A 13,735-nucleotide genomic window follows, 5' to 3' on the forward strand; every position below is an offset into this window, starting at 1 on the left:
CAGAGTGAGGTGGGAATATAGATTTTGCAGTGTCCTTCCCCTGCCACGCCTACAGAACTGCTAGTAAAAATTTTGGGATTTCACCATTGCTCAAGATGCTAAACATTCTGAGAGTGAAAGGGGAATCTACTTCCATGCATCTTCCTTTAGGTAGAATTAAATGTAGCAAACATCTCCAAGCAATTGTAAGCATCAGGATAGGTAATCTTTTAGAGGTATGAAAAATCAATGTCCTTACTGCCCTGCACGCCATTGCCCTAGCTAGGTTTTGTCAGGAAATATCTATGCCTGACCTTGCGAATAAAGCTTTCCGGGACCAGCAGCTTCCTTGAAAAGGACCAGGGCAGGCAAGCCTCAGCATTGGGAGAAAGAAGACAGGGAAGGTCGGGTAGGCAACAATGGCCATGGAGTGCAGCAGGCCAAAAATGCAGAGATGGTGGAAGGTAGGCAGATGGTGGCAGTTGAGTTGCCCCTGCAGTCATAAGTGTGGGCAAGCTGCCAAGTGCTCCAAATTTTGATCAAGTGACTATTCAGGACTAGTTGTAAGTCTTTATTTATGTGGTGCCACCATAAATCTAAACAGTCCATGCACAAATACTGTCTGTATTTGCAAAGAGAAGCTGGCAGGATTGCCCAAAGGAGATGGGAAATAGTCTACCTGTCAAAGGCAGTGTAAAGATGCTGAGCAGAGTGAATTGGTCAAAGCTCTCATTTTCTGTTTGGGCTTCCTTCCTTAGGGACTATTTTAGGGAGATTTGGTTTTGTATTCTTGATAAATCCTCCTCTTTACATGCAGAGGGAAGCCATTGGATTAGATAAGAATCAGCAATCAAAGAATAAATTCACTATCCACATATGCAGTAGCACAATTAAGATCCATTTTGCAGTAATGTTTTAAGAATAAATCAACCATTTCCATGGGAAATTTGCCATCTGACAATTTCTTTAATTGTTAATGATATAGATAACCTATTGGGCTGTGACATCAGAATGTTAAATGCCAAAGATGGTTGTTCAGGGTTTGACAAGACATTATTACTGGCTGCCACTAAATAGCGACACATACTTATTTAAATATCTTAGTGTCTGGTACATAATAAATCCTGAAATCTATGGATCTGAAAACAATAACATTCAGTTGCATTTTTAGGCTGTAATTATTTTCCTAAACATGAACTTATTCTGTACTTTAGGCTTTTGCTTTGTCAGAAAAGCACCTTGAATTTAAAGATGATGTCTATGTTCCATACGCTCAGTGGCTAGCAGAAAATGATAGATTTGAAGAAGCTCAAAAAGGTAAGAGTGTATTGCTACTCTTATTGTCAGTACAGTACTACTATTATTAAGTTGGTAATTCAGTACTTCCCTGAAATTAAAAACAAGCATAATGTTTATTTGGGAGGCACGTTAATATTGAATTTCAATAGAAGGGAGTATCTGTAGCTCAGAGTTGAAGTGGCAATCATTTAGGAGAGCTGGGTAGTGTAGAAATTTGGTAAATAAAAATAAATAAAATGATTAAGTTCTTGGTACTCTCTAAACGCAATTGCAGAAGTTTCATTGCCCACCTGAGTAATATAATCAGTGTGAGTGAGTGTGGGGTTTGCCACCAATTTATATAAAAGTAGTTCTGCTAATCTTGATGAGTGGGTGGTTTTCTCTGTGATGGTACCTTGTTTAGGGTATGGTCTTCTACCTGATCCCTGCTTTTCTAAGTATTGGATGCTGATGGGGATGTGTTCTCATTTTGTTTCTTTTCTAGATTTTTTTATTGTTTCTTTTGAATAGTATATAAATGTGCTTCATCTCTATGTATCTGTTGATGACTGATTTAACATTTTAATTAAAAGACAGAAATCTTTAAAATAATCCAATTGATATATTAATATTCATGAATATGTTTTTATTTTAAGTTACTTTAATAAATTAGTTAAGAACAATTTGTTTAAAATAATTTATTACAGTACTATATTTATATCTAGAAAATTGTTTCTGTGCATTCACATAGCATGGTATCTCTTATTAAATGAACTAAAGTATGTTTGCTCATACTTTTTGTGATTAAAGGGTATTGTAAATATGAATATTCATATTCTAGCTTATCAAGAGACTAGTCTGCTTGGGAATAGCTTCCATATTTTCTGAGGTACATTTCAGAATCCCATTTTATGCACTTTATATAGAGCAGCAATTTCTGTGTGATATACATTGGATGTATTCATTATAAACATGCCATATTATCTGAAAGAACTTGAGAGATCTATGTCAGGATTTAAAAATTGCATGGCTTTCCTGTTTTTAAAAGAGATTTTTGTTTTGTTTTCCAGTTAGGTTTCTCCGAGCTTACATTAAAGGGCTAGTGCATTATATTTCTTCAGTTTTCTGATAATTTTGGGTGGAAATGGTGGTGATGTATATAGAACGTTGCAGCTAATTCCTAGCACTGTCATCCTAAGGACCATGAAAGCAATCCTACAGCTCATAAAGTTACCTGCATTTGTATGGGATACTGTGACAGAGTTTAATTTATTTTTTAAATTGTTTTTTATGTTTAAACATCATAACATTTTTTTCACAAATCTATCTCTAAATTTCATACTTCACAATTCACATATCTATTTACAATATACCATATTGTTCCATTGTCCCGATTCTTAATTATGAAGTCAAGAAGAAAACTAAAAAAAACCCCAGATAATAATTCTGGAATGTATTTAATCTGTCTTCCCGTAATCTGTTGTAACCAGTCAATTAATATTTTTCTAGTACTTCTTAGCTTTAGGGCACAACAACCACATATGAAAGAAGGTACCTATGTTCCAACAAGCCGACTTGGTGTTTGGATATTTTTTGGCCAATTTTGATAGTATTAGATGCCACCTATAAAACATTTTATAATATTTCTCTTTAAATGTCACAGATTTTGTTATTTTACAATTTATATTTCAGATCCTCTCCTAGTCAGCTAGATGTATATTATGACCTATATTTCTTGCCTTTGCTTTCATGGGATCTTTAACTACATTCTCTATCCTTTTGAATTCAAGCAAATATTTATATAATTTGGATATTATCTTTTGTTCTGGGCCCAGCAAAATTTTATCTAATTTTTGTGTTTCCATTTCTATACCTGTCTCCTCCATATCTCTCTTATGCAGTGGTACCTCTACTTAAAAACTTAATTCATTCCGTGACCAGGTTCTTAAGTAGAAACGTTCTTAAGTAGAAGCAATTTTTCCCATAGGAATCAATGTAAAAGCAAATAATGTGTGCAAACCCTTTAGGAAAGAAATAAAAGCTCGGAATTTGGGTGGGAGGAGGAGGAGGAGGAAGAGGAGGAGGACAGCTACTGCTGAAGGAAGAAGGTGAGGTGAGGGGAATTTAAAAAAATCCAAACTTTAAGGCTTAAAAAAAAAAGAGGGACTCTGAGGCGGTAAGGAGGAGCACACACCTCCAATACACTGGCGCGAGGCTGCCTCCCATACACTGGTTGCTGCTGCTACTACCTGCTGCGTCTTCCTTCCCATGCTGAAGGGATCCCCTCTCGCTCACTCACTTTGTAGCCGGCGCCTTTCTTTCACTGTGGTGACTCCTCAGCTGCCCATAGCGAAGGGAGCGTTTCTTTTCTCTGGGCGCTGGCAGAGGTTTATTCCCTCTCCAAACGCCAGAGAAAGGAAAATGTTTCGTTCGCTCTGGACTGCCAAAGCCTCCTTAAGCGCCACCAAGAGGCTCCTCTGGCAGCCCAGATGGCTGGGATTAAAGGGGGAATGGAAAGGAAACTGGCCGGGCCTTTGTGCCACTCTCAAATTTTTCTGGGAAATTTTTCCGGGCTCGGGTTCTCAAGTAGAAAATGGTTCTTAAGTAGAGGCAAAAAAATCTTGAACACCTGGTTCTTATGTAGAAAAGTTCTTAAGTAGTGATACCACTGTACTTTAATTTTAATCATAAATAAGACCACCAATCCATCATTAAATTTTGTTCCATTAATTTTTCTCTACTTTTTAATTTTCCAGATAAATCTAATAAATCACTATGTATTTGTATTTTTTGATCACTTCAATTGAATTAGGATTGATCATTGCCTATATCGGCGGTTACCACGTGATAGAGTTTAAATTGCAAATGGACTCTTATTTTGTAGCAGGTTGACTGTGAATACAAAGCATAATGTTTAAGGGAAAATAAGTCACTGCTGGTGTGGAATGGTGTGTGTCCTAAATTCCTGGGTTTATATTGGTGAAAGGATCAGACTTAATTTTTATTCTTTTTGCTGGAAAGCTGGCCTGTGAAATAGTCTGCCGTTCTGTAATTGCCAGAGACGCCTAATAGATTTAGTCATTTTGCTTTTAGTTGTGAAGTCAGTAGAGGCTAAACTTAAGTATGTGCCCTTTTACACATCAAGGTGACTTTAGATTTCACAGATTACCTATAATATTGCTCTGTGAAAAGACATCCATACTGATTTTATTAGCCACAGTTTGAAATACCCAATCATTGTTGTCCTGGCTTTTACTATTACCGTAATAGCAAGTACAATTCATACTGATATTCCCTCGTCGTGACACTTATTGGGAGCCAGGAAGAGAACCTTGCAAATGACTAGAAATTGTGCAGCTTCTTTGCTTGATAGATTATGCATTTAGGAAGCTAAGGGGGGTTACCACAAAATCCACAAGACTTCTGTTTAGAAATACATGTAGCACTATATTAAACTTCCCTGCAGAGTGTAGAAAAACAGAAGAACACAATCCTTTTGGATGCTTTGTTGTTGATGTTTAGATTCATTAGCTTAATCACAGTTTTCTTTATTTTGACTCCCCTTTGTAGCATTCCATAAAGCTGGCAGACAGACTGAAGCTGTTAAAGTGTTGGAACAATTAACTCACAATGCTGTGGTAGAAAGCCGATTCAATGATGCAGGATATTATTACTGGATGTTGTCCATGCAGTGTTTAGATATAGCTCAAGGTAAGGAAATGCTAGCAAGTTTACTTTATTCACGCATTGAAATAGACTATCTAACATACTCTTGAGATTTTCAATGAATGTTCTTTGGGAATTTCGTCATATAGGACCCCTGAGATTGGGGAGGGGGGTTAAATTGGGAGGGGTTCTTATCAGGGCCCAGTATTTAGATTATTATAATCTTATTTTTTCAAATGATGTTGAGAATAGGTATCAGCATAGAAACCACTTTCTACTAACGTTCCTGCTATGTTTCCACATTTTCTGTCCTTCCTTAGATAGCACAAGCTCATTTGAGATGTTCCTTATTCATCTAACAGTTTTCTGAAAGAGGCAGTAATCATTTCTATAGTTTTTATATCACAAAACTGGGCTTGAGCCAGAAGAAAATAATTTGTCCCTTATTTCTTAACTACTTGTTTAGTATAGAATTAGGTCCAAGTAAGTTTATACCATTATAACATGGTGGATTAAAGCAGAGTGATGTTCTTTTATTCTATGACATTATACAAAGGTTTCTTTATTTTGCAAGTACACATAAGATACAGATCAGTCGTCTTTAGTAAACTGAGCTGAGATTACAACTGTTCTGTTCACTTAACTAGAAATCTCTCTCTCTGAACTCAGAAGGATTAGCTTCCAAGTAAACATGTCTGCCAGTTGCTAGAGGATAACAGATAATTCCAAAGTGCTTTTAAAATCCAAATGTTGAGTTGGAAGTTGCTGTTCTCTTTGCTTGTAACTTCTGCGGTTTGATTTTTCAAGAACTGGAAGGCGAATGTATTCCATTGTTAGCCACAGTACCCAGCTATGTTCAAATGAATGTTCAGTGCTGTTTGTGCCTTGATTTTCCTGTTTTTAAAGTACAATATTTCATGCAAAGTTAACTACAAAAGCTCTGGTTGGATGCACATTTGTTTAGGAGCGTTAATGCAAGGTTCTTTCAGCATAAGTCTTTCATTATTGGGCTGGCAACTGTTCAGAGGTTTTATGCTGGTACTGCCTTTCCCTCCCTCAGACAACAAGGACCAGAAGACCGAAATGTTAAAAAAGTTTCACCATTTCCAGCACTTGGCAGAACTGTATCATGCCTATCACTTCATCCACAAATGCACAGTAAGATATTTACATGGTTGCAATTCACTCTTTGACCCTCAAACTTTCATGAGCTAGTTCATGGATGTCATATTTGTTTTTAGAAGTCTGCTGCCATGGGGAGACTGTTGTGAGATTGTCAATACAGCTAACTTCTTTTGTGTATTTTATTTATTTATTATTTGCCTGTCAAAACTCTTACTTTGATATTGCTGCACCCCTGTGTGTGAGATAGAAATCTGGGAATAAACTTTTATTTTTCCACTACAGGAAGAACCCTTCAATCACTACTTACCTGAAACACTCTTCAATGTGTCTAGGTTTTTAATTCATAGCCTTACCAAGGAAACTCCTTTGGGGATTTCTAAAGTGTATCCTTTGAAAGGGAGAGGCAAAGGCATATGTCAAATTCAAGGCTTATTTGGTGAGCAGAATAGAAGGCTCAATGGTGGATTGTATACTACACCCTGCAAGACTATAGGGTTATTATATTGCATGATTATTCCTTTTCACAGCCTACAAATCTTTTAACACTATGTTTTATGTTGGATATCATAAAACAGTTCCTAAATAATTTTGAAACACTTATAAATCATGAAAACATGCAACTTAGAAAATATGTCTTTCAGTTGGTCAGAACTTGATAAAATGGGCTTTAGCCCAGTAAAACCTATGCCCCCATAAATATCTTTTATATAAAATCTGTCATGAGATTCTTAATTTTGCTGCAGTAGATTAGTATAGCTACCTCTCTGAGTTCCACTATTGGGAAACATGAGAAGACATGCTGCATCATTTAAAATTGCATTGCACTATTTTTTTAAAAAAAGAAATAAAATTACACATATAAACAAAGTAATAAAATAATATAATTTATCACTTCCCTCCTAACAAAAAAAGGAAAGAAAAAGACTGGAAATCTATGTCATGAGCAAAAAAAAATTGCTCCCAAATATTTTGAACAGATTATTTGAAAGTTTTCTTCCTTGCCTTTTTTTAGATAAATCATGGGTTGACTGATCATATGTTGATGAGAATTGATTGCTGCAAATCAGGTATAGATTTATCCTTCTAGTATTGTGTAAGAGTAATTTTTGGACATCCGCGCTGCATGAAAAATCCATTTATTTTTATGTTGATTGATTCCAAATGCTGGGGATATAGCCAAGTGGAACATACACTCTCTTAACTAGCAAATTGATTTCAACTTGACTCTTTAATCAATTTAAAGTCATGTTAACCTTTCAGTGAATTTCAAGCCCAAATGTGACAATAATAGGGCAAATGTGTGAGTTAATCTGTCACTTTCTAAATTACATTTCCAGCAGCAAGGTGATTGTTTCCAGTCTTATTAATCACTTGTTGGGGCATCCAGTACGTGAAATAGACTTATCTGCTATATTAATCGCATTTTAAGTTAAATTAATCTCACATTCTTTAAAGCGGTCTTCCTCTGGTTCACAAGCAGAGAGCGTTCAAGTTCATCATTCCACAATTCTCTGAATTAAGTGGAAATTGTAATCAGTTATAGTAATCCTAGTCCCCTACACTATTTTAATAAAATCAATTCCAGTATTATCCTAAAGGAATATAATCCTGATTCTAAAGCATCTACCCTGCTCCTGCCCACCACTCCAGGAAAAATAGATAGAGAAAGGTACACAAACAGACACACAAACACAAGACAAAAATCCTAAGCAATCTCCAGTTTCTCCATTATTTGACAAATCATGCTTACCAAGTGTGCTAAATGTAGTTCTAGAGACTTACTGTCCCTACCGTCTCAACAATGTGTGAATGGGATTAATTGATTGATTTTTATTTATTTGCTAAATTTGTGTAATTCTCCCATCAAATGTACGTGACGATGAGCATCATATAAAGTTAAAAACACAAAATAGTAAAACAAAACAACAAACAAAGAAACAAAATAATTTAAAACAATAAAAACATTAGAAATACATGATCTGCAGGAGAGAACTCTGTTTTCCTAACAGTATGCCATGTGGCAGGCTCCATAACCATATTACTGGATCCCCAAAGCAAATGGCAAAGCCATGTTTCCTGAAGGCCAGAAATATATAGGCACTTGTTTGTGGGAATATATGCATCTTCACCCACACTTATAGAAAGTATAAGTATGTATATATGGAACAGAAGCCATATTCCTTGCCCCCATCCTGCCAAGAGCAGAAACTCAAAATTAATAATTAAAATTAATTGCTTGTAAAACAGTTACAAGGTTAATTCTTCAATCCATTCGGTCCCACGCAGAAATACAATGTACTTATGCACATTTCTCTCCTTCCTTCCAGCAGAAGTAGTTAGAATAAAAAAGAAGCATGATGGAAAGAGCATGGGAGTAAACATTAACTGTATATAGTATTAAAGTTGTAAGCCGCCCTGAGTTGTTGAGAAGGGCGGCATAGAAATCTAAAGGAATGAATGAATGAATGACTACTAGTGTATATTGCCTATACAACTGTATATACCTGCCATTTCTTTCAAATGTTATAGAGCCATGATGGTGAACCTATGGCTCCAGAGCCCTCTCTGTTGGCACATGGGCTGTCGCCAGCTGGTCTTCATGTGTGCTGGTGTGCCAGCAACTGGCTAACATGCATGCGCAGTCCGAAAACAGGAAGACCAGCTGCCCGGCATGCACATGGGCGCCACCCAGCTGGTCTTCAGGTTTCCAGGCTCTGGCGCATGCGCATTCCAGTTTCAGCACTCAGTGCTGAAAATGTTCGCCATCACCGGTATAGAGTTTCCTGCTTGAGTAGGGGGATGGACTAGAGCAGGGTTTCCCAACTTTGGCAACTTGAAGATATTTGGACTTCAACTCCCAGAATTCCCTAGCCAGCGAATGCTGGCTGGGGAATTCTGGGAGTTGAAGTCCAGATATCTTCAAGTTGCCAAGGTTGGGAAACACTGGACTAGAGGACTTCAAAGGTTCCTTCCAACTCTCTTATTCTATATTGGGAAAGAAAGAGAATGATGGAAACACAACTGGATAGAGTTGAGGCTAAAGGAAGAGTATCTGGATAGGAAAGAAAAGTCAGATAATTCTTTATGAATATCATTCACCAGGCAGTTTCCTCCAGGGACATCTAATCTTGGACTAATTTTTGTAGACATTTGCACTTCATGCTAATTGCTTTGGTTTTAAAAGCTCCTTTTCCTGTTAGAAGGAGAATATAAAATGACCCTGCAGCAATTTACAGGTAAAGGAAAACTCTTCTCTAGAATAATGGCATGGGAACCTGTCTTCAAAGTTTCCAACAATTCTGGAGCATCAAAAGCAACCGTGGCCGGAGGATTAAGACACGTTAATCTTTAATCTTAAAACAGAAGTATTGACATTGAGTAAAATGCTAAGAACACTCTTCAATAATCCAAACTGGGGACTTTTTTCCCAGTTATGCAAAGGGTTTGAAAATAGCTACTGCTAAATTAATCCAAATAATAGCTCACTGACAACAGTGAGTAGAGAGAGCTAGAAAGTCATATTTAATTAATTAATCACAACACAATAAAACAGTTCATGACATATCTAATAATTTACAATTTAAAATATTAAAAAAAACCCATTATTAAGCAAACATACATATAAACATACCATACATAAATTGTATAGGCCCGGGGGAGATATCTCAGTTCCCCCATGCCTGACGACAAAGGTGGGTTTTAAGGAGTTTACGAAAGGCAAGGAGGGTAGGGGCAGTTCTAATCTCTGGGGGGAGCTGGTTCCAGAGAGTCGGGGCCGCCACAGAGAAGGCTCTTCTCCTGGGGCCCGCCAACCGACATTGTTTAGTTGACGGGACCCGGAGAAGGCCCTAACATAAAAATTGTACTTTGGCTAAGGTTTGAGAAAGGAGCAATGTGAAATAAAAATTTTCAGTAAGTAGGCGTCTAGGAAGCAAAAGTGAAGTTGAACAGTAAGACACTGTAATGCTGACCTGCATAGTACGTGACATGTTTGCCTTCCTCTTGGAAACAACTTGTCATATATTTGAAGCAAATGCAAGGCTTGCGGGGAAAGTCTAAGAATCAGAGAAGAGAATAGTTGTTCTGCAGTAGCTGATGATAAAAGCAAAAGTGTATCCCTTCAAATTATAGAAGCTCTTCAGCCTGCTAGTGGAAGCAGCCTACTCCAAGGATGATAGAATAATCAACCATCAGGGGTGAGAATAATAAGCAAAAGATAAAGCAACACTCTGTACTTCTGGACCTTTGAAACGGTTTTAGGCCCTTACAGATAAAGCATATAGAGGAAAAAGAAGAGACATCATAGAATAGGAGTTAATATGCTAGATCCCTCAAAGACTGAGAAGATGCAACCACTGTTTGCCTTCTAAGAAAACTACCCAAAAAAGGCATTTTGTGAAGTAGTTTGTGAATCAAGATAATTGAAATAATTGTACACCAAATGGACCTACAAAACTACTACCAACTTAGGAAGTGTGCTGTCAACCAGGGTCAAGGACCAAAGACTTGACAGACCAATTTTGACATTTTATCAAAACCACTGATAGTTTCTTCCCAGTAATACATGTCCAGACAAGTGATACTGTGAAGTACAGCTCCAGAATTTCACCAAGGAATGTGACAAGTTCAAAAGCCTGGGATATTTTTATTACACTTTCTGTCTATGGAAGATGACTGGAAACGAAAAAAAAGCTACCATAAATTAATAACTGGCTGTACAGTTGGTTTTGCAGATCATGGTCTAAGATATCTGGATAATGGATTGTTGGCACAAGGAATGGCAAAAGTGCATTTGGCCAAAGCATAGCAAGCTTGATTAAGGGTTTTTTAAAATTAAATCCCATCTGTGAATGCATTTCAGAGAAAGGCTAAATTAAGGACTTCAGGTAAAGAGTTGTGCACTGTTAAAAATGGGGTGTTGCTGAAATGGAACCTCTTAAACCACTGATGAGAAGTTAGAAAAAAATTGCTCATAATCTTCATGGCTTTCATTATCTATAGATTAATGCTGAGAATATGGGAAATAATCATGATAAGATTGAAAAGAAAAGGGAAAGGGGAAAGTATGATTTAATGGGTGTAACAGAAATCTGGTGTAATGCTTCAAGAGTGGAATATATTAACTGAAGGATGAATTGACTGAAAGAATAGAAAGGGAAGAGAGGTTGCCCTTTATGCTAAATATATCCATTCTTGTTCAGAAAGCCAAATCAATGTACTTGGCAATGGTATAGAGAGCATCTGAGCTAAAATTACTGGAGCAAAACAAAAACAAAAGAAAAATAATACTGTTGCTAATGTCTCCTATCACCCATCCAGCCAAGCAGAAGATATAGATGATGTCTTCCAAAAAACAAAGTGAATCTCTCAAAGAAGCATGAAATTATAGTTTAAAATTACAGTTTTTAATTGCTCTGACATTTTTCGAGAGGCATATCTAAGCTCTTTCAGACACCATCCTTTCAGGAAATTCCTGACTTGCCTTGCTGATGGGAAAGAAAGAAGTATGGTGTGTGTGTACTTTACTTCAAACTAGATTCCAACACATTTTGAGCAAAAACCTTTTTGTCAGGGGAGAAGTGCTGGAGAACAGCATTTATAAATAGCAGTCATAAATAAGATCTCCTGGCAGGAGAACCTAATAGGAAAAGGAATAAAAATAGGTAGGGGTTCCCGAAGAAGCAGATATTATAAGCACAGTTCCAGACTGTTTTGATGAGAAAAATGGACGAGAGCAAAAGTCGGTGTAGCTAACACAGAGGGAGAAAATCAAAAAGGACACATAGAGGAAAAGGTCATATGCAGTCAGGTTACTGAGAAAGTGTATAGACCAGTATTCACGACTGAACTGAAAAAAGAATCATGTCTGCTGCCCAGTGAAGATGGCAACATACAAACTTATGCCAAAGAACTACTGAGTTCCTCTTTTGGTTCCATCTTCTCCAACCAATATAAATATATATATATATTATCTGGAATTCATGAAGATAGGATGAAGAACCAGGATTGAATCTTGAGACTGATAAAAACATGGTCAGGAATGCCTCTTTACTTGGAATTTAAAGGCCAGATGAACTGAAGTTTTTGCAAAAAGCACAAGCACTGTGACCCAATACTTTTCATTTTGCAGGAGTGAAAATTGATTCACAAACAAGGAACTCAATATTTGCAGATTTTTAGTGGTGTTGCATAATAGCATTCAATTTGAGTCTGAAGAGGAGTTCAGTTCAGAGGTTTCTCATTCCAACCAATAACCAAAGCTAAAATAAACATCTTATAATAAATCTGAAAGAGTAGAAAATGAAATCTACTTTTCCCAGCACGTTGCCTATGGAATGAAAATGGCCCAGCCAGACAATGTTATTTAATATAAATGTGTTGAAATAGAATGAAGAAATATAGAAGGACCTATCAAAATTTTAATCAACATTTGCGTTAACTTCATCCAGATCACATTTATCTTATTCCCAACGTATCAAAGAATATCAAACCATCCATCTTTATCTTCTTTCCAATCAAAATTTGTGACATACTTCAAATTTATATGTTGAAAAAGATTCCTAGATTCCCATGTGGTACTATATATAATATATGTAGTGAGTCACTCAGTCTGTTTCTATCTATCTATCTATCTATCTATCTATCTATCTATCTATCTATCTATCTATCTATCTATCTACCTACCTACCTACCTACCTACCTACCTATATCGTGTCTGTCTCTCCTTCTCTCCCTCAATCTGTTGACTGTGTCTACCTGCCTGCCTCTCCCTCCCTCCCTATGTCTGTCTGTCTGTCTGTCTGTCTGTCTGTCTGTCTGTCTGTCTGTCTGTCTGTCTATCTATCTATCTATCTATCTATCTATCTATCTATCTATCATCATCTATTGCTGGCTTTAGGAAACCGTCCTGTGTTTTCTTAAAAGTGGCTTGGAAAAGACCTAATTTTCTTTTTAACGGCTTGTTTGGTCTCTTGCACAGTAGTTTTCAGTCCTTTGGGATTGGGCGGCATAGAAGTCAAATAAATAAAAAATAGATAGATAGATAGATAGATAGATAGATAGATAGATAGGGGGAGAGAGAGGGGGGGGGGAGGGAGAGAGAGAGAGAGGAGAGAGATCACCTACCTCCAGCTGTCTTTTAAGTGCCTTTTTACTTTAGCCGGGCAACTGGGATGACCTTCACGCTTCAGGTGACCCTTCTGGGAAATGTACTCTTGAAGTATACTCTTGATTTTATTTGATCATTTCCCCCCAAAACAATCCTCCTTCTCCTTCAATCACAGTGAGTCAGCAAAGCAGGACTTAGGAGTAAAAGCGTAATAATAATAATAATAATAATAATAATAATAATAATAATAATAATAATAGGCACAATTTGAGGTTAGTTGGGGGAAAGATTAGAAGCAACATGAGAAAATATTTTACTGAAAGAGTAGTAGATGCTTGGAACAAACTTCCAGCAGACATGGTTGGTAAATCTACAGTAATTGAATTTAAACATGCCTGGGATAAACATATATTGGAATTGACAAAATCTCCATCTGTCTATTGCAAAAGGCCGCTTTACTGGGATCGGCAAACATAATTCGCCGCTACATCATGCAATCCTAGGTGCTTGGGAAGCGCCCGACTGGTGATGAAATACAAAATCCAGCATAGTGATCTCGTTTGCTGTGTTGCACTATAA

The 13,735-nt window shown here is 36.9% G+C and overlaps 1 protein-coding gene across 3 annotated transcripts in view; it reads left to right on the forward strand.

The window, feature by feature from the left end:
• Positions 1–13,735, forward strand: part of IFT122 (intraflagellar transport 122) — an 81,184-nt gene that overhangs the window by 52,856 nt on the left and 14,593 nt on the right. For 2 of the 3 annotated variants that reach the window (XM_070738298.1, XM_070738297.1), the window contains 4 exons: positions 1,194–1,296; positions 4,828–4,968; positions 5,984–6,081; positions 6,331–6,431. In XM_070738298.1, the coding sequence (XP_070594399.1) occupies positions 1,194–1,296; positions 4,828–4,968; positions 5,984–6,081; positions 6,331–6,431 (443 nt within the window). Of the gene's footprint in view, positions 1–1,193; positions 1,297–4,827; positions 4,969–5,983; positions 6,082–6,330; positions 6,485–7,060; positions 7,992–13,735 lie in introns of those variants that run through there. The other variant, XM_070738299.1, reaches the window with a different exon arrangement.

Source organism: Erythrolamprus reginae, chromosome 2, assembly GCF_031021105.1.
Source record: "Erythrolamprus reginae isolate rEryReg1 chromosome 2, rEryReg1.hap1, whole genome shotgun sequence".
Lineage (NCBI taxonomy): Eukaryota > Metazoa > Chordata > Lepidosauria > Squamata > Dipsadidae > Erythrolamprus > Erythrolamprus reginae.